Source organism: Pagrus major, chromosome 11 (genome assembly GCF_040436345.1).
Source record: "Pagrus major chromosome 11, Pma_NU_1.0".
Lineage (NCBI taxonomy): Eukaryota > Metazoa > Chordata > Actinopteri > Spariformes > Sparidae > Pagrus > Pagrus major.
Genome location: NC_133225.1, coordinates 7,547,901 through 7,566,538, shown reverse-complemented (window position 1 = coordinate 7,566,538; position 18,638 = coordinate 7,547,901). Strand labels below are relative to the sequence as shown.

The 18,638-nt window shown below is 38.6% G+C and overlaps 2 protein-coding genes across 3 annotated transcripts in view; one reads left to right on the top strand and one right to left on the bottom strand.

Moving 5' to 3' along the window:
* Positions 1-1,464: 1,464 nt before the first annotated feature.
* Positions 1,465-5,796, bottom strand: LOC141005392 (synapse-associated protein 1-like). The gene is made up of 9 exons (XM_073477232.1): positions 5,495-5,796; positions 5,253-5,371; positions 5,100-5,166; positions 4,937-5,010; positions 4,675-4,814; positions 4,376-4,527; positions 3,412-3,470; positions 3,135-3,282; positions 1,465-3,059 (listed from the first exon to the last, which is right to left on the bottom strand). The coding sequence occupies exons 1-9, from the start codon at positions 5,667-5,669 to the stop codon at positions 2,932-2,934; spliced, it is 1,062 nt and encodes a 353-aa protein (XP_073333333.1). The 5' UTR covers positions 5,670-5,796; the 3' UTR covers positions 1,465-2,931.
* A 404-nt stretch (positions 5,797-6,200) lies between these two features.
* Positions 6,201-18,638, top strand: part of shroom2a (shroom family member 2a) — a 38,946-nt gene continuing 26,508 nt past the window's right edge. The window contains exons 1-2 of one of the 2 annotated variants that reach the window (XM_073475814.1): positions 6,201-6,451; positions 8,338-8,548. In XM_073475814.1, coding sequence (XP_073331915.1) covers positions 8,342-8,548 — 207 coding nt within the window. In that variant the 5' untranslated portion in view covers positions 6,201-6,451; positions 8,338-8,341. Of the gene's footprint in view, positions 6,452-8,337; positions 8,549-10,533; positions 10,834-18,638 lie in introns of those variants that run through there. The other variant, XM_073475815.1, reaches the window with a different exon arrangement.

Below are 18,638 nucleotides of genomic sequence, written 5' to 3'. Positions count from 1 at the left end.
GATCTCCATCGACATCTGAGAAACATCTGGATCTTTACCTGCTAAATGTGTGAAGCCACAGCTTTCAATTAATCTGAACTAATACCTGTAGGTGTAATATGTAAGAATTGGCCATGTGCCGAATTCCGACTCAAAACAAACAGAGGGCAACGTATCACTGTAGTTACTGCTAACTGCTGCTGACAACTGTAGCTGTCGTTAGCTATTTAGCTCAGTTAGCAATGCAGCTAGCGGTCTGGAATGTAAGCTCAGAGCACCAGGACAACACAATACATAGACATCATATAACAAAACTATTATTCCTTCACATTTTGTTGGTAATTACAATTTTTTAATGGTTTCAGCTAAAATTCTTAAATATTGCACCTTTAAAAAATACTGATAAATACAGCTTTAACTGTAGATCAGAGATTCATTGAAATATGTGTGATTGACTTAAGAATATGGGAGATGCGAGACAGATAAAACAGGAGCATACTGCTGGAAAAAAAACACTGTTTCTCTCTTTGTATATAGTGTTGATATCTAGTAAAAAACCAGTGCTAATCATACAGATCTCTGACCATTGTGACAATTTAAAGCTGAGGCACTTCAGCATTTAAAGTATTTACAACAACACACTCTACTCTTTTAAAGCCGTTTCACTGTCTAACCCACACTGATTGTGTTTTAATATTAAAAAGACAAAAACAAGGAAGATTTGGCCTTTGACAGCCACACGTGACAAACTGTACAGCATGTAAACTTCCTATTTACTACTGTGACTCTGGAAAAAAAGACTAAATAGCAATAGTGTCATAAACTGTAGCAGAGTATTAACATTTTTTTTCTTATTTATTTTTAGACTACAAGAGGTTTCCAGACACGTAAAATGCCTTTGACACAGAACTGTACAAACACCATAAAATGGCAATCTTTTGTGTATTTTTACTTTCATGTTAAATATTTTTTCTTCTTTTTGTGGATTTTCCTTTTTGCAACTACTTATATATATCACTGTTGTTTGACATGTTGAAATCTGTTCCTATTAACACTTTTATATAACTTAAAACAAGCATTTTCATGTATTATTCATTCTGTATGATATACTGTGACTCAGAGGTGTGACTGATGGAATCTGTGGCATTCTCTGCTGTGTATTGTTGGGCACAGTACTGCTGCAGTGTCTAAAGAAATAAAGGAGGAAGGTTATGTTTTCCTGTTAAGTTCAGCAATAAAGAGTACTCTAGTGGCAGAGAGGCTGTACTGTCACAAGCAACTTGTTTCCTCTCCTTCTATTCTCCGCTGGTCACACAAAGCACATGAGGAGGAGGGATCTGCCCAGTTTTAGTGACGTAAAGAGTAAATGTGTCTCAAAGTGTTTTTATACATTGACTGGGACATGTAAAAGTAAGCTCAGTGTGCATTAACAGAAACCTGTATCCAAACTTAACAACATCACAAGAAAAAGGAAAAGACAACACGTTTCAGATAATAAATGTTAAGGTTTAATATAAATGTAGAAACACCACACTGAAGTTCTGCGGCAAGTATAAACACAAAGACGAAGACAGCTGATTTTTGAGTCGATTTTCCTGAATCATTCGTGGTGTAAACAGGAAGAGCACAAGGTTGGTTCAGACTGGCACGTCTCCGCAAACTAGTAAACAGGATCAGCATCTACAGTATATGTGTGCATGTGCAGACAATGCATTTGAAAATATACATATATATGTTCAGTCATCTATTTTATCATCTAACTAAAAATTAAGTAATCTCTGTTGAGCAATCCTGCAGGAAGTCATTTGAATGAGTTGCAGGCAGCATTACTGGAGGTATTTATGTCTATTACATGTATGACATAGACTTTATATTACAGATCTAGATTCTATTCCATAATGCACTGTTAACAGATTTTTCAAAGTTGTATTAAAACAGGCAGCCACATTATCTGCAGGCAGCACAGCATCATTTCCATGTATAAAAAAAGATTTGGCTCAGTCGTAGGAAACATTTTCTTCAAAAATATACTTTTCTGTCATGAAATCCTCCCCCGAAGGAAAACATCACCCGACTTGGTTCAGACAACTGACATCAGTGAGGCGAAAAACAATGATTACGATTATGTAACATTTCTGCATTAAAATGTCTAAAAATGACTTGACCTTTAATATATATTTTATTGAGTTGTGTATTTACATTATTCCAGATGTTTCGAATAATGTTTAAACCACGAGAAAAATCTGTGATTTTAGTCGAGCTAACGGAGTTTCAGTTGAACGCCGGTTGTTATAATTTCCGGGAAAACACCACATGATACGTCAGAGAATGAGAAAGTAATTCGCCGACCTGACGACACATAACATGAATAAAACTTTAACACATCGCCTCTTCTGTGAACATTTCTGCACATATATTTTTATTGGCATGGGTGGTTGTTCTGATGTTAGCTAACTATAGCAAAATTAAGGTCTTTAGTGATGTGTAGCAGACAAAGCTGAGTCAGTTTGATAAACTTGTGACTCTTGTCTATTTATGCTACTACTGTGCTTTAGCTTGACTGTGTTTTAGGCATTTACTATCGGTGTGTAATTTCCACTTTTGGCAACAGAGGCAGTCATTCAGCAAAAAACAGTCTCGCTTTAATTCTTGAGGCCTGAGTCTGACGCTACTTTTCTGTGTTCACATTATCACAATCTGAACTCGAGATGCAGGACGACATCTCCTTTTCCTTTACCCGCTGGAGACATTACTAAATATTTACTCATAAACCTTTAAACAGAAACAGCTCACTGAAATGTAAATGATTATCAGCGGTATTTCTCTGTCTTGAGAGTTATTCGAGGACACGTATTGTAATGAATTACTTCCGTGGGAGCAATTTAATCTGTAGTCATGTGCTGTTTCTGACCTTCAAACAATTAAGCCTGGAGGAGCTGATGGAGGTGCGTCCTAACTGTCCTCCTTTAGCATATCTTCAATCTCCTTGTCCCAGTTGTCATCGCGGTTCTCATTATCATCCAACACGTCGTATTCCTGAAGTTCCTCCTGCAGCTCCCTCTCCCAGTCAGGAGTCTCCTCTGAAAAACACAATGTTGAGTCACTCATTGAACTCCACTCATTACATAACAACCCAGTGAAATCAAAAGACTTACCCTGGTGTGCGTTGGGATCTTCCCTCTTCTTGTCCAGCACCAGCTGTTCCATTTCTTTGCGTAGGTCGTCCTCATTTATCTTGCATGAGTCAAAAGCATCACTCACAAATTCAGACACAGGCGGGCTGGTGGAGATCTCCTCCTCATCCTTCATAACAGGAACAGAAGGAGGTCAGACTCTAACTACACCCATTTTAGTACGATTACTGCTTTATGATGAATTTATTATGGTTTTTTATTTATTTATGGATTTTATTCTTTAAGTGCAGAGTCTTACCTCGCTTGTCTTTGGTTTGGTGCTGCGGATGGCTGGGGGAGTTTTCTGTTTCACTACATCTGCAGAAATAATTTTATTTGATATATATATTCAAAGAACATTGGTCAATTATATATTGGTGGTATTTTTGGAAGCTCCAGGGAGATATCTGAGAAATATAAAATCCCTCAATCTCATTTGTTCCGTTATTTCCCGGGGAGACATTTCCAGGTACTATTTTGCAAAATATCCCGACAAAATCCAAAGGGTTAATATCTCAAATATACCTAATTATAATCTTAATAGCTGAAACTACCATTACAAAAATCAAAGCTGGTTTGGAAAAAGAACTTAATTTAAACATACCGGATTTACTTTGGAGTCAGGCCTTAATTAGGATGAATAAAAGTTAATCATGCACCAGATTAAGTCTATTACAATTCAAGGTATTACATGGCTTACACTATTCTAACTCTAAAATGTATCCAAATGTATTGGATGTCTGTAAGAGATGTCACAACACGCCAGCAGTCATCTGTATGTTGCATGATTGTGCTTTTCTGAGAATAAACATAATATACCAGAAGTATATTGAAAAAAAGATCAAAAATGGTGATATTCACACTTTCTTAATAACATTAATAGTGCAGACTAGAGTAATCATGATATTTTTCTGACTCTTGGTATTAACTCTGCTATCAATATGGATGAACTGAAACATCATATATATGTTTTAATTAACAATTTGACTGATAGCCGATATAATTGTTTTTTTTTGTGTTGCTGTTTATTTTGTTTTGGTTGTTATTCAGTCGCCTTTTTGTACCAGAGAAACAAAGAAATCTGAATTCTAAACACAAATAACTGAACCGTCTTAAAGTCATCTTTGAAGAGCACGATCGTACAAATGTATGACACGGCCCACTATCTATGAATGCTTTTGTGTGTGACATTGAAATAAAAAACACAGGCATCATAGTCGTACCCTTTTGGTGAACACCCTCAGGACCGGTGCCAGTTTTCTCCACGTCTCTCCGCTCAGCAGCCTGCTGTGCTGCCAGAGCTGTGAGCTGAGCCGACTGTTTTATTAAGGACACGCGGTAGAAGTAATTCTTCCAGAAAACTTCTTCTTTCACCCTAAAAATTAATGACACAGAGGAACGGGCAGTCATCTCTGCAGTGGAATAAAATATTTCTGTTTTTTAATAAACCCGCTCTCGTGCGGGGATGCTCGTGATGAAAACACAGGACAAAGTATTATGTGAGTGTCAAAAACAGTCTCACTGTTTGGGGACCAGATGGAAGCGCATCTTCCGAAGGAGCTCATCTTCCTCCAACATCACCATGGCGACTGGATACATTTGCTCGCAGTCAAATTGAAATTGCACCCCAGCAGGAGGATCTCGCAAAAAATTTCTCTTGTCCTGTCGCCAAATAAAGCAAAAACAATGAAGCCACATTTGTCATGAAAAAATATTATTGATGCGCACTATCTTTCTATATATAAAGAAACATTTTATAAAAAAAAAAAAGGAGCCAAACTCACAGCTGAGAGAGCTAAAATCTGTTGCTGTATGGTCTCCTCTCCGTTATAACCAACCCATGGTGGCACAGCAGCACCTGCAAACAATGCAAACTAGCCTGTAGTTACTGTATTGTACTTACATACCATGCATACATATATAAAAAACAGACTATTCAGTACTTACCAGGCTTTCTCGCTTTGTTCTCCTGAACAAACCTTTCTTGTTCTTTCTGGAAATCACCCAAAATGGTCTGAAGGAAGAAAAACATATCAACTAAGAAGAACTTAGAAGAAGGTGAAAGCAAGTATATTAAGACAGACATCATCATATATCTACCTTATCAATAATTCCGTTTATCTTGCCCTCCTCCACAGTTTTCTTTAGGGTTTGTGCTGTTTCAACGACGGACTCGGACAGTTTCTTCGAGGCGCTGCTGGCGAAATTATAAATGTAACCTGCAAAGAAGCAAAGTGTAGCAGAGATTACTGACGTCACACGGATCATATAGCTGCAGTAAAGCCACCAAACAAAGTCTTCTGTTACAACTACACTACTTTATCAACTTTAACCAGACTTACCACTGAAGCCCTTAGCTTTTTGAAGCAGTTGAGTCGGTTGAGCATCTCCCTCAGCAGCACAGGCCTGTTTGTTTATGTCTTGATTCTGGTCTTCACCAACAACAGACTCGCCTTCCTGTTTAACTTGGCCATTTTCGTTTTCTCCTCCAAGCCAGGTGCCCCAGTTCTTAAACATACTTATAATAATATAACTCACAGGAACTTATTTAACATGCTCTAATCGCGACTTACTCCGCTTTGTTTGTCAGTTTTTCTGAGAGCTTGAAACTAAAAAAACTACACTGGTAGCTGGTGACGTTTTCAACATTTAAACCACTTCCGCGAATCGGTTAAGTTTGACCCTCTCGTACACCCCGTCTAACCCTGAGGGTTGTCATGGAAACGCACGCGCTCCCCCATTCGAAACTTCAGTTAGCTAAATTAATAGTTAGCTTACTAAATAGCGAATATCTGTGGTTAAGCTACGTCTACCGCTCCACGTAATATTGTTAAAGTGTCACCCATGAGGTGAGGATACATAACTCTCAGCAGGTAGTTAAAAGTTTTTTGTTTTTTTAGGGGGAAATATGACCTTACTCGCTAGCTAACGGTAGGTGGCGCGCTTGCGCTGCGTTTCCCTCCACTTGTTATCCCTGTTGTCCAGGGATGGAGCTAGCTTAGCTTAGCTTAGCTAATTTAAACTCTCCTGAGTGTGTCAGTGTGTCGTTCTCGGCTTGTGTCATGAAGTAGGATACGGACTTGAAGTGCTGCGTTGAAAACACTGGAAACTCTCAGTTCTTTCCACCACCCTCCCCGAAGCCACTCGCACAACTAGCGAATTATTAAAAAAAGTGATTCATTGGAGGAAGAAACGGGTTCAAAAGATGAAGTATGTGTAACGTAAACCTGGGATATAGCTGCGTGCCACCCGGACGAAGCTCTCTTGTTCACCGGTTTATCCAGAAGTTGGATTCCCAGGTAAGGTCAGCCTTTTAAGATGAGTTTGTAATTATTTTTTGAGAAAGCTAAGGCCCGCGCTGAGGTAAGCGGTTAATTTCATGTTAAAGTGCTGGTTTTACACGATGATTCGGTCACATAGTTAAACCAGCAAGTCTGTTGAACTGAGCTCAGTTTTGCTTATTTGTTGGTTCAGGCGAAGATGGTTTCCATTGTGCTGCTCGACATTGTTAGTGTTTAATTCTCTCTCACGCATAAGAGCATTAAGTTTAAGTCAGCTTGTCTGGAGTATGACAACAGGTGCTTACGCATCGTTACAGATTTTCTAAATTAGTGACACAAGGAGGCAAAACAGCTTTCATGACCAGCGAAGTTACTCTTCTCTTACTACTCATTTTGTGTTCCTTTCAAATTAAGAGCACATGTGTAATTTAAGTCTCAGTCAGCTATAATAAGAAATTATAACCACGAAAAAAAAAATCAGAAATCTATGGAAAGGTTACATCTTATATTTAAGCCCCTCGTAATGTTAATTTACAAATTTGCCTCGAGCTGTAAAACGTTAAATTAATGCAGAAATCTTAAGATGACAGGCATTTGTCTTTAAATAGTTTTTAATAAATGCTGGTGAAATGTTAGTATAAAGTGTAAAAGCACATTTTTCTAGAGGAAAACGAATTCATTTGATCAGATTCTCCACATAATATACACTTTACGTATTTGATCCTAAAGGATAACTGTCAAGAAGCTTATTTGAATGCTGCTGGGATCCCATGCAATGACATCATACAATGGTATTTAGGTTATTGCCAAAATAAATGTACAGTCAGGGATATAGTTATAGTGTTCAAAATTGGCACAATCTTTTAGCTTTTTTAGCCATTTTTTTGCTAGCTTTTGTTTATTATAATGGTGGTGCCATGTTTGAATGTGAACTTAGTGTATTACTCAGCACATACATGCTCTAATCGCTTTCCTTTTGTCCTGCCTTTTGTAATTACAAACATTATTGTCAGTGATGCCAGTTAAATCCCACACAGTGTAAAAGACAAAAGGCTACTAATAAGCCAGCAACAAGTGTAGTACACATCGTAATCAAAGTCAATTTTTATGTATTTGTATTTTTGTAATCGTGTTTAACTTTAATGATGAAGGTTTTTTATTTCATGCATCAAGCAATGACACAATAATCTGTCGCAGTAATGTTTAATATTGAAACGGTTTGGTCTAAAGCAGACTACAATACCTAAAAAATGTAGGGAATTGAAACAAGTACATACAAATAAAAAACACATGGTACAAAACAAGGTCAGCTGTAAAAAGTATATTTTTTTAAAAAAACATAAAATATACAAAGAGAAAACGATTAACAGTTTAAAAGAGAATATTTGAAATTGAATATTTTCTGAGTCATGAAATATCTTTTTAGCCTCTCCAGCCACTGGCAAATGCTTTGTTAGCTTTGTTCATCAATCATGATTGTAGAACATTCAGTCTTTTCCGGTCACGCTCAGGTTCAGGAAGGCTTAAAAGATCAGCAGTATAGCAGCAGTATATATGTGGCCAGACAATGCTGAGCTGTGAAAGTGATCAGTAAAATCTTGATCATATCTAGAATGCTCTGACAACCAGAGTACAGATGGTGAAATTGGGATAATGTTGTTTCGTTATTCACCAGTACCGATAAAGATCTAGTTAAAACTTTCTGCTCTTGCAAGGCTATTTGGACACAGTTCATCATCAGCATAGCACTGGGACAGAACATGCTCGCAGATGATGTGCATGATAGTTTTATGAATAGTAGATTAGGACCAAAATTGAGCCTTTTTAAACACGTTAATGTATTTTAGAAAAAGATCTTATATTTTGTTTGGATGTTCTTTCATGCTGTCTCTACTTTATAACAGTACCATGGATACTGAGGGATATAAAAATGATCCACACTACACAGAAGCGGAGAACCTTTGGCATGTGATGCAGAAATCAGGAGATCTGGATCCAAGGAGCAGAGATGGTGAGGGCTGGAAGCTGGTGGAGGTATATCTATCAGGAGGAGCACCATGGGGATTTACACTCAGAGGGGGACTGGAGCATCGAGAACCTCTGCTCATAACCAAGGTAAAGACTCCAATAAAATAACTCTTTTGATGTCAAAGACAGCTGTCCACTGAAAGACAAAGTCATACATGTACAAGATTCATTTCTCCGCAGTGGCAGTAAACACAACCCACGGGCTCACTGATAACTGTGCTATATTCAGAGCTTATCAACATGTTTAGCGTGACGAACAATAGCGTTAGCCGCGATAACCAGCAGGGCTGTGACTATGCAGTGACACTCCTTCAAGGACACACACACTGAAGAGCCTCTTGTAGCAGAGATGCTAAGTTGGCTAAATCACAGGTACCCACACAGTAACTTTGTCAGAGGCCATAAATGAGCTTCTAGTGAGTGTCGAAGCTCCACCAGACTCTCGTTCCTACAGAAAATCTGATATTAGCTTTTCATGGCTGGCTAGCTCAAAACTACCAGCTCTGTGTTGCTCTCCATGCTAAACTGACTGGAGGTCAGTTACTGTTGCCATTTTCCCCTGATCCTCCATGTCACAAACTCCGTAGCCATGAGGCTACACCTCTTACAGTGTGTGTGTCCTGTGTTGCATTTTTTCTTATTTTATCTTGTCTGATACTAGAGCTTGAAATGAAATGTAGAGGAGGACAGAGGATGATATGAGAGAAATTTTAATATTGTGAACACAAAGTACTGACTTTTCTTGTTTGTAACTATGCTATTGCGTACTGTGTTGGTTTGTTGGATAGATTGCCATGACATCCAGAGGATGAATCCTCCCTACTGTGGTGATTATCTACCTTTTCCTCCAGCGTCACCAGCTTTTCCCATGACTTAGCATATTTCACTTATTCAGTGAAATATGCTAAGTCATGGGAACATGCTAACATTTACGTGCTAAGATTGTGAACATGGCAAATATTACACCTACTTAACATTCGTATGTTAGCATTGTCCCTTTGAGCTTATTAGCATGCTGACGTTAGTATTTAGCTCAAAGCACTGCTATGCCTGAGTATAGCCGCATGAGCTACCGGCATGGCTGTAGACTGTTATTCTTGTGTTAGTGCAGTCACTCATCTTTGAAATTCATACATGCATTTGGACATTTTAAATGGACTGTTAAATGTGCAATATTTTTGTAATTGTTGTTTAAAACATTAAAAAAATGATACATTTTCAGCAGAATGATAGTTTTGATGACATTGAAGACTTTCACGGATTGTGTTGCAGATATATCCACTGAAGTTAGCGTGCTAACCGTCTAGCCTTGGCCCGTCCTGTCTCATAATATCAGTTTGTACAAGGGCCTGAATCCATCTTGTCTTGGTACAAAATCACCCTGGTACTGTCCCTATCATAAAACTCGCCAGTCATAGAGGCTGTGTTATGTCCTGATTCAGCTGTGTTTGCCGAGAGGCTGCTGAGCACAGGTTTTGTTGCCTGCTCGCCCAGCTCCACTTATGCCCGGCTCCCTCCGTGTCAGTTAATGGGAGCCCTAATGGCAGCTACAGTTAACGATTACTCTTGTGACAAGCTGCCCCCTATTTGTTTGGAGGTTAAATTTAACAGGGGGCCACTTCTTACATATTGCACTTTTAACACCATTCAAGTGGGATCTGTGCAGTCTTGTGTCTTGTGGCTAGATGAAGCCGTGATGTAGAGCCGTATTTATTTGACACATTTTTGCTGAATGTGTTGTAAAATCATAGTTCTCTAAAGTCAGTATTTTATATCAAGCTTCTCCAGAAAATAAACATTCAAAACACGTACTGTAGCTGCCATGACTTTGTTAAACGGGATGTATGAGAGGGAGAGTATCTAAACATAGTGCAGCCCAAGCAGCTCTGAAATCACACCGTTACCTCACTTCTCTGTTGACTGTGTAATGATTTACTACAAAAGACCTTGCTTGTTAATTTGACGTGGTACAATACCAGCACCTGTTTGTCGGGAGCCATGTCCCTGCCTGATTTTCATCTGTTGTTTCAGTATTTACCCAAACGGGGTCCAGAGTCCAACTCAGACGGATGAAACTCAGGATCTCAGGCACCACATGGGCTTAGAGCGATACTGTTGGGATCATCTCCACCCTATTAACGCAGGTTTTACAAGAATGTAATTCAGATGACTAGAATTCAGAGCATTTTAAGTCTTTAAGCTGTAAGAATAAATGGCGTGGTCACATTGCTGAAGTGTGGCTGAACCATTACCCAGTTGGATCACCGTTCTTTGGTTTGATATTGACAGCATTTCATCGTTAATGTTTTGTCACTCAACGCCACGTCCTCACTGCAAGGACCAACGAAAATTGGACCTGTTTGCCACTAATGGTGAGATTGCTCAGAACTTTTTAAAAGCCTTTACTTTTAACCTTTTGCCTATATAATCACAACCCAGAGTGTACCTGGCTGACACAAAGAAATGTTTCAGTAACCTCATAAAGTAAATTGGCCACGGAGTAGACTTAACACATGTTTGTCAAGCTGTCTTGAAGTGCGTCAGAGTTTAGCTTTCTGTCACTTAGGCTCTGGTGTGTGTTATTAGATCCCACCTGGACCTTTGCTTTCTCATATTTTTGCGCTGGGTTGAATTTCAGTTCGGAGGGTAGCCATGTGGTACCAGGAGCAGGGGAGGAATGTTGGAGCTTTGTTTGATTTTCTAAATACTGTGAATTATCTGTGACAGCCTGAAGCCCGTTGGAATGGCACGATGGGATAAGTGAAGTCAGGATTAGTGATTTGTTCTCTTTTGGAGTGGCTCTCAGATTATAGCCATTGCTTTACAAAGGTATTTTGGTGAATTATGTCTGTTCACTAGATAAAGGTGCAAGTAAACCCTTGCAAAATAACAACATTACATTGTAGCCTCTAGAAAGGTCTTTATTGTGTCTACAAACCACTGTCTGCTTAAATGAAAAAAATATTTGAGGCCTCTTTTACCCAACATTCATCTGTCTAATGACATAAATGTGTGGAGATACTGCAGACATAGTATGCACATAAGCCTATATGCACTACCTGAAGCACTTTGCTCTCTTTCTGGCACATTTTTTTTACATGATGATTTCACTTGAACAATATTGTTGGCTGTTCTTTCACCCATATGTTCATGTATTTTTTCTGAGTGCAGTTTTAAAATAACAAATCCTGCCTGAACAGGTACGGATTGCAGAGATGCAGGAGCTGAGCCCTGGTCATAATGGTTGTCAGACTTGATCTAATCTTATCAAAATACAACCATTTTGTATTATGCAATTAAACATTGTACCAAAACCACCAACGTCTACCTACGTATACTTCAGCCACAATCCACTTTGTCAGACTACATCTTTTTAGTAATCATCAGAGATGGAATGTAACTAATAGTAATAGTAGTAGTAGTACCATTTTCTCTACTTCACATTTCTACCCCATGACATTTTGGAGGCAAATATTGTGCTTTTACTCCACTACATTTATTTCAGACCTTTAGTTACTAGTTACTTTGTAGATTAGATTACATTTTTTATCAGAGCCAAAGTAGGGCATTTCTCATATATATATTTTTATCTGTATTCAGGATATAAAAAACCCACTGAATCCATTTATTAGAAAAATGCTGAATATCAGATCCAGTAATCGGCCCATTATACACAGTGTATACATACATGTAAATATGTGTACAGTTTTATTTTTGCTTGTACTTTTGATACTTTTTACCAGAAAATTTTGATTCTTAAAGGGGCTCTGTGGAAATCCTGTGTTGTGCTGGAAGTCGGTCGTTGGTTTATGTTAGCGGACTCCATTTCTAAACTATCGTTAGCTACTCTTGCCCTGAGGCACTGAGACAAGGCACTCGAGAACGTGCATAAAGTCCCATCCTTTGGACTGTCTTGGAAAATCCGACCCGAGTCCTTCACAAAGAAATGCACAGTTCGGCAACATTAAACAACTTAAACAAATCGTCCACAGGCTTGTATAGACAACCGAGAGAGAAGGAGAAAGTCTTATTTTTCACGTCATGTTACAGTCTGCTCACATACTGCCAATAAAAGTGATTAACACATGTAAATTACTACAAATTGTAACATACAGCCTTGTGCTTACTTTTTACAACACTCACTAGTAATCATAAAAGTCCACTTGGCATTGACTTTTGTTTTTTTTTTGTTACATCTTATTATTAGTTTCACGTCTTTGTGTTTGATTTTGGTACTCACGTCTGCATTTTATTTATTAGCCTGAAATACGCAGTGTTAAAAAGGGCCTAAATTAATGGATTTTGTTGGCAGTTTTCTCATCTAAGTGCATCCTCACTAATTGCTAAAATGAAACATAGACTTTTAAAAGGGCCCACAGTTTGATGAGAGGTCCAAAGTATCAAAGTAAGTAAGTAAGAAAAAAAAAAAAGGTCCTGGATCTAATTAAAATTCTTAACATTCCACTCATAACTCAGGTTATGCTCGAGGTCTTCATGGACTTAAAGTCCTTAGTCTCAATAAACTTATATAATCCTGTTTTACACAACACAGCTGGGCATGCATCTCATACATATGTTTCCTCTGCCAGGATCACATTTTATATGGATGAAAATATTGTTTGCTCTTAAAGAGCCGGTGCCAGACACAGTGCAAAAATGTTCTGTTCTTACATGCTGTGATAAATTGCCTTCAGGTAAACAGGTTTTACCAATTATTGAATCCTTTTGTGTGACAAAACTGTGGGCTTGATTTGACTATTTTAGGATTGCCCAACCACTGGAGCCAAGATGATTTATAACAGAGAAGGGCTATGGCTCTTGTATGGAAAAAAGTTTCAAGGTCCAGATAGTTTTCTATTTGTAGAAGTCAGGATTTTGGAGGTTGGAATGTGGAATGCTAGAATGATTATTGATCAGGCAGAGGAGAAGGAATGGGTCACTGAGTGCTCTTGTATGTACTGTAAATGCCTAATATTTACATAAGATATTAAATGTAGTTTTGTAGTATTGTAAATGTTCTGTAGCCTTATCTTAATGTTAGGGTGCTCAAAGTTATTTCCATATATATCTCATCTGGTATTTAGGAAACAGAGGGTCACTGTCTTTTGTAAAAAAAAAAACCAAACAAATAACACCCTTTTCTGCTACCTTACAAAGGTGTTTTTAACTATTTTTGACAGTTTGCACAATCTCTACAACATGTTTTTCTGTTATGAAACGGGCCAGTTGTTTTTGCACTTCCTATCTTTGTGACTGAACAGGCTGTACTGGGGACAGCTGTGCTTTGGGCTTAATGCTAAGTTGCTCACAATGATGTGCTGAAGTTTAGCAGGTAGGTGTTTACTGTTGCACTTGGTGCTCAGCATCTTAATATAGCATGTTGGCAGGCTTATATTTGCTAACTAGACATAACACAAAGTATAGCTGAGGCAGATGGGGATGTTGTCTTTTTTCCAGCTATTTGGTTATAAATCAAAGTATTGGAAAAATTGAAATTCACCTGTCCATTGTGCTACATGACAAGTTGAGGGAATGCAGCAGTGGTTTCAGATTGCCCTGGTAATAGAGAAAAAGTCAGAAGATCAGCACAATTCATCCTCTGGGCTTTATGGATTTCTGGACAAAACCTCATGCAAATCTTTCAAATAGTTGTTGAAATATTTGAATCTTAACCACTAATGGAATAGTTGTTATATTTCAGTCTGGACCAAAGTGATGGACAGACCAACATTGTTGAGCCAAAATACTAGCTTGGCTCAAAAATTTCACCTCTTGGGAACGATGCTTAAACTTCAACCCCACGGATTTGGCAAACCCAGTTATTGCTTGCCACAACCATTTTAGTGAGCAGCAAGAAGTTCTCCAAAGGGCACAGATGCTTAAAACATCTGTCTCACTTAGAGAGACACATTAAACTAAGAGCAAAAACAACTGCGCAGAGGTCAAATTTGGGTTAGTTTGTTTATGTGGTTACTGGGGCCTTGTCAAACAGCAATGAACATCGTCAGTGATGTGTGCAGGCAGTGCGTAAAACCATACAAGAGGTCTGAGTTCAGTGCCCTGTCAGCTCGCTGCACAGGACATCTGTCAGCAGAAAAGACACATTCCTTACCCTCATCGCCACCACATCCTTCCCTCCGTGTCCCACAGAGAGACATGAGGCTATTTTTGAGGATACTCAGGCATCCAGGATGGCTGCAGTTTGACTGATTATAGCCTGGAGGAAGATGGTAAACAAAGGACATGGTATTGCTCATGCTGATTGGGTTGACAAGGTGAAAAAAGTTTGAAAAATGTTGATGTTGTGTGAACTCTGCCTTTATTTGCCCTCTGTTTTCTTTTATGCAGCTGCTTGACACTGTTTATTGTTTTTATTTACATTCTTAAGATATTTTCTTATTGTGGAGCAATGTTTCATTTTAGGTTGTATTGAATAAAAGCCACACTATCACCACCTATGATGTGGGATGCATACAAAGTGGTACTGAGGGGGAAAATAATTTCATATTGCTCATTTCTAAAGAAGCATAAACAGGAGAATATATATATATATATATTTATACAGCCAACTTAAAGTATTACAATGAGATCATAAGGACAGAGCAGAACCAAATAAAGGAGTAGCAATTAAAAAGTGCAAAATGAGATAGATGATCTATTCAGAGGAAGTTAAAAAGAAATTGGTATTTCTAAAACAGGGATATTATGAGGCAGGAAGTTAGGCAGTGAAATTAATGGCCTATAAATTGAGGAAGCAGCAGGCAGATAATAAAAATAAGATGCTCTCAAACAAAGAAAAGACAATATACACTAGAAGAGATCCAACATAGTTTTGAAGAATATTATAAAGAACTATACTTGCAACCAAAACTACATAATGAAAATGAAATAGAAAGGTTTCTTAAACCTTTGAATTTGCCTATAATCACAAGAACAAAATAAAGCCCTGGTTACTGACGTCACTGGTAACGAAGTGAAGGCGGCAATATCCAGACTCGAGCCATATAAGAGCCGAGGCTCGGACAGCTTCACGGCCGAATGGTATAAATCTTTCAGTGAACAGATAACTCCAAGGCTGCGTCAGATATGTAATTGGGCACTTAAAAAGGGAGAGATCCCCCCCTCATGGAGTGAAGCCATAATTTCAGTAATATCAAAAGAAGGTAAAGACAAACTAGATTGTAAACAATACCGACCCATTTCAGTGTTAAATGTGGATTACACAACATTAACATTTTCATGCCAATATTAGCTAGATGAATAACAAAGCCTTACCATCTCTTATTCTCTTATTGACCTTTTCAGTCCTAGATAAATGTGATTAAAACAAGTTTTGGTTTTTGCTTTCCCTATATAATTAAGTTTTTTTTTTCTCCCCTGTTGACTTGAACTGTTGTTGACCTTCTCTGATTCTTTGGAGCCACAGTTTACCATTCCTATCTGCTTAGTCTGAACTACTGACATGCTCTCCTGCCTGGTCTGGTCCCAAATACTGTCTAATCAAATATATTCTAGAGTTTGCAACTGCCTAAAAAGGTTGTTCATGTATGCTACAGCTCTGCAAAATATAGTTGAGAAGAATCTTTCAAACAGAGCAGCCAGGTGAAACGTAGTCCATCTATGAGTGTTTTAGAGCTGTATATCTGATTATATGTCACACAGTTTGTAGTTGCAAAGTTTAATTTTCCCCACAATGCCTTAAAGGATCATTTCACCAAAAAAAAAAAAAACTTCACTTACAATGGCACCAAACAGCTTGTTCAGCGTAATCCAAGTCTCCAGAAGCTCAAAGAGTCCAAATTGATATGAACAGACGTTATCAACACCCTTAATGTGCAGTTGAGCCTGTGCAGCTCCAGGGCAGATTTTGGCTTTTAAAGAGTGTAAATAACGTCTTTTCAAATCAATTTGGGGTCTCAGGGCTTCCAGAGACTTGAATTATGCCAGACGAACTGAATGGAGCCATTTTATGTTGTTTTTGTTGTTGTTTTCAGTTGTATTTGACATTTTAAAACATGACCAAATCTACTTCTACTTAAAGTCCGGTGTTATTCTATATTTTTTCTTATTGGCAACAATTTCCGTAAAAAAACCAAAACTAACAATTGATACATCCTTTTAATACATGCAAGCATTGTTTGTGTAGCCAAACCCTGATAAATCTCTTTCCTCTGAGCCACAGAGCTCCATTGTTCTCCATAACCAATAAAGACACATCAATTAGCCACAACATTGCACTGTGTGACGCGTTCTTCATTCCCATGAACATTAGTCAAGAAGTCATTTTAGGTCGGTCTCACATACGCCGTCCTGTTACCTCAAATATTCACTAAAGATTAACGTCTTCAGCGTGAACCAATGGCTCTTGGGCTGATTGCCCCACTGCCATTGGTCAGAATGTCAAAAAAGCTGCTGTATGTGTTATTGTCGTTTTAGCAAACTTCTGTCCGTTGATTGCAGTTAGCAATCCCCTCCCTCCTCTCTACGTCACCACACTTGCACAACTCCTTTCTTTTCTTCAAGCATTTTTCATCGTTTGGACTGTTTGGTAGTACAAGCTGTCACCGGTAGCACTGGAATGGGAAGCTTTCCATGTTACGCCACCAGTGCCGGTGAACAGGAAGATCCTGCTCTCTGCATGTTCACAAGCAGAATCCTGATTGGATAAAGTGGGCAGGGATACCAGGAAATTTATTTTCTCTTTTGCCACATAAGCAGGGGGAGGAGAGACATAGGTTACTGACCAAACACTCTGTAACAGTGATTTTGAACATACAGTACTGCCGCATTAACCCTGTAATACAGTTTATGACCTGGCCTCCAACACCCCAAGACCATACTTTAATCTTGCATAACCCATAACCACTAATTTTCCCTTGTGAAAGACAACCAGTTTGCCTATGCGATGTCCATTTGGTGCTTGTGGACCTCAGTAAATATATTCAACTAGTGTTACCTCGTGAGAATGATCTTCCAGTTTCAGTGGAACGGGGGTGTTCTGTGTCCATTTTAAACATTGTAACTTACTGTAAATGCATCAGCCAGTGATTCATTTTCTCTAGAAAACATGACCATATCAGGAGCAACTCAGGAATCCAGCCAGCCATCATAAAAATCCTCAGTCCACCCTGCCTTAACCCTGCCTTCAAATTGGTATTATAGAAAAATGAACAAGGGCTTTGATCGGAGCTCTCTGGGCTCTGGTTTTCTGTTTTAAGGATAAATGCCATATAACACGTAATGGTCTGTAAATGTACACATACCTCTGTAGTTGAGTCATATAACCCCCTCTCACAGGTTGAGGGGAGAACTGATAATCAGCTGCAGAGCTTGACTTTTGTGTGTTAATGTGCCAACTGCCAAGCACGTTCTCCCTGCTTTTCTTTGCACACTGAGCCGTGCTGTCTCGCTGATTTTTATCAGACTTTATGCGTCAGTGTGAGGACAGCACTGACCTTAACACTGCGTACATCTGACACTTCAGAGACCTTGGCTATAGCTGTGGTTCTGTTAAACTAATGTCTTATATTTGGTAGGTCCTCCCTGGAGGTATCAGTAGACTGTACTCTGTTCACTATACTTCCCTTTGACATATAGTTTGTGTTATTGCAGGTGTCTGCCCTCAAACAAACACAACCGTTTGTTTTTACATCATCTGCTTCAGCTGCTTTTTGAAGTATTTTTATAGCCTTTCATCCTTTTCTTTAGAGACCGGCCTACCTGCTGTTAACTTTGATAAACACTGTGTTTCTTCTGTCACTGTTACCCTATAACATACCTCAAGAATGTAAACAAAAGACTGGTGGCTTTTGGTGCATTTCTCTCATGAGTCCCCAAAGCATTTTTTTGTTTGTAGTTTTGCAGCCTTTGGTTGCGATAACTCGACTGCCATAAAGATTCGCTCAGATCATAATTGCAAGTCATAGTTTCTCTCAATAGTCCACACATTAGAGAATATTTAGCTGTCAGATCCAAATTTAGCATTTGTGTCTGACAAATAGAAAGTAATGTAGGTGACAAGACAAGAAGTGAGAAAAGATGTTCTTGTTTACCTCGGTACCTTACCATGCAGACAGTTTAGGCTTTATTTCTCCAGGTCCCCTAATATTTCTTTTGTCAAATTTTGTCATGGTGGAGAAAGTCGTCTAATAAAGAAAGGCAGCCAGGACTCAGTTTC

Bases quoted from the DNA above. Each gene is read 5' to 3' on its own strand.
- LOC141005392 (XM_073477232.1), bottom strand. From the start codon at position 5,669: ATGTTTAAGAACTGGGGCACCTGGCTTGGAGGAGAAAACGAAAATGGC. The intron at 4,528-4,674 runs GTGAGACTGTTT...ATTAATTTTTAG, and splicing joins TTCCATCTGGTCCCCAAACA to GGTGAAAGAAGAAGTTTTCT. The intron at 3,471-4,375 runs GTACGACTATGA...TTATTTCTGCAG, and splicing joins TGAGGGTGTTCACCAAAAGG to ATGTAGTGAAACAGAAAACT.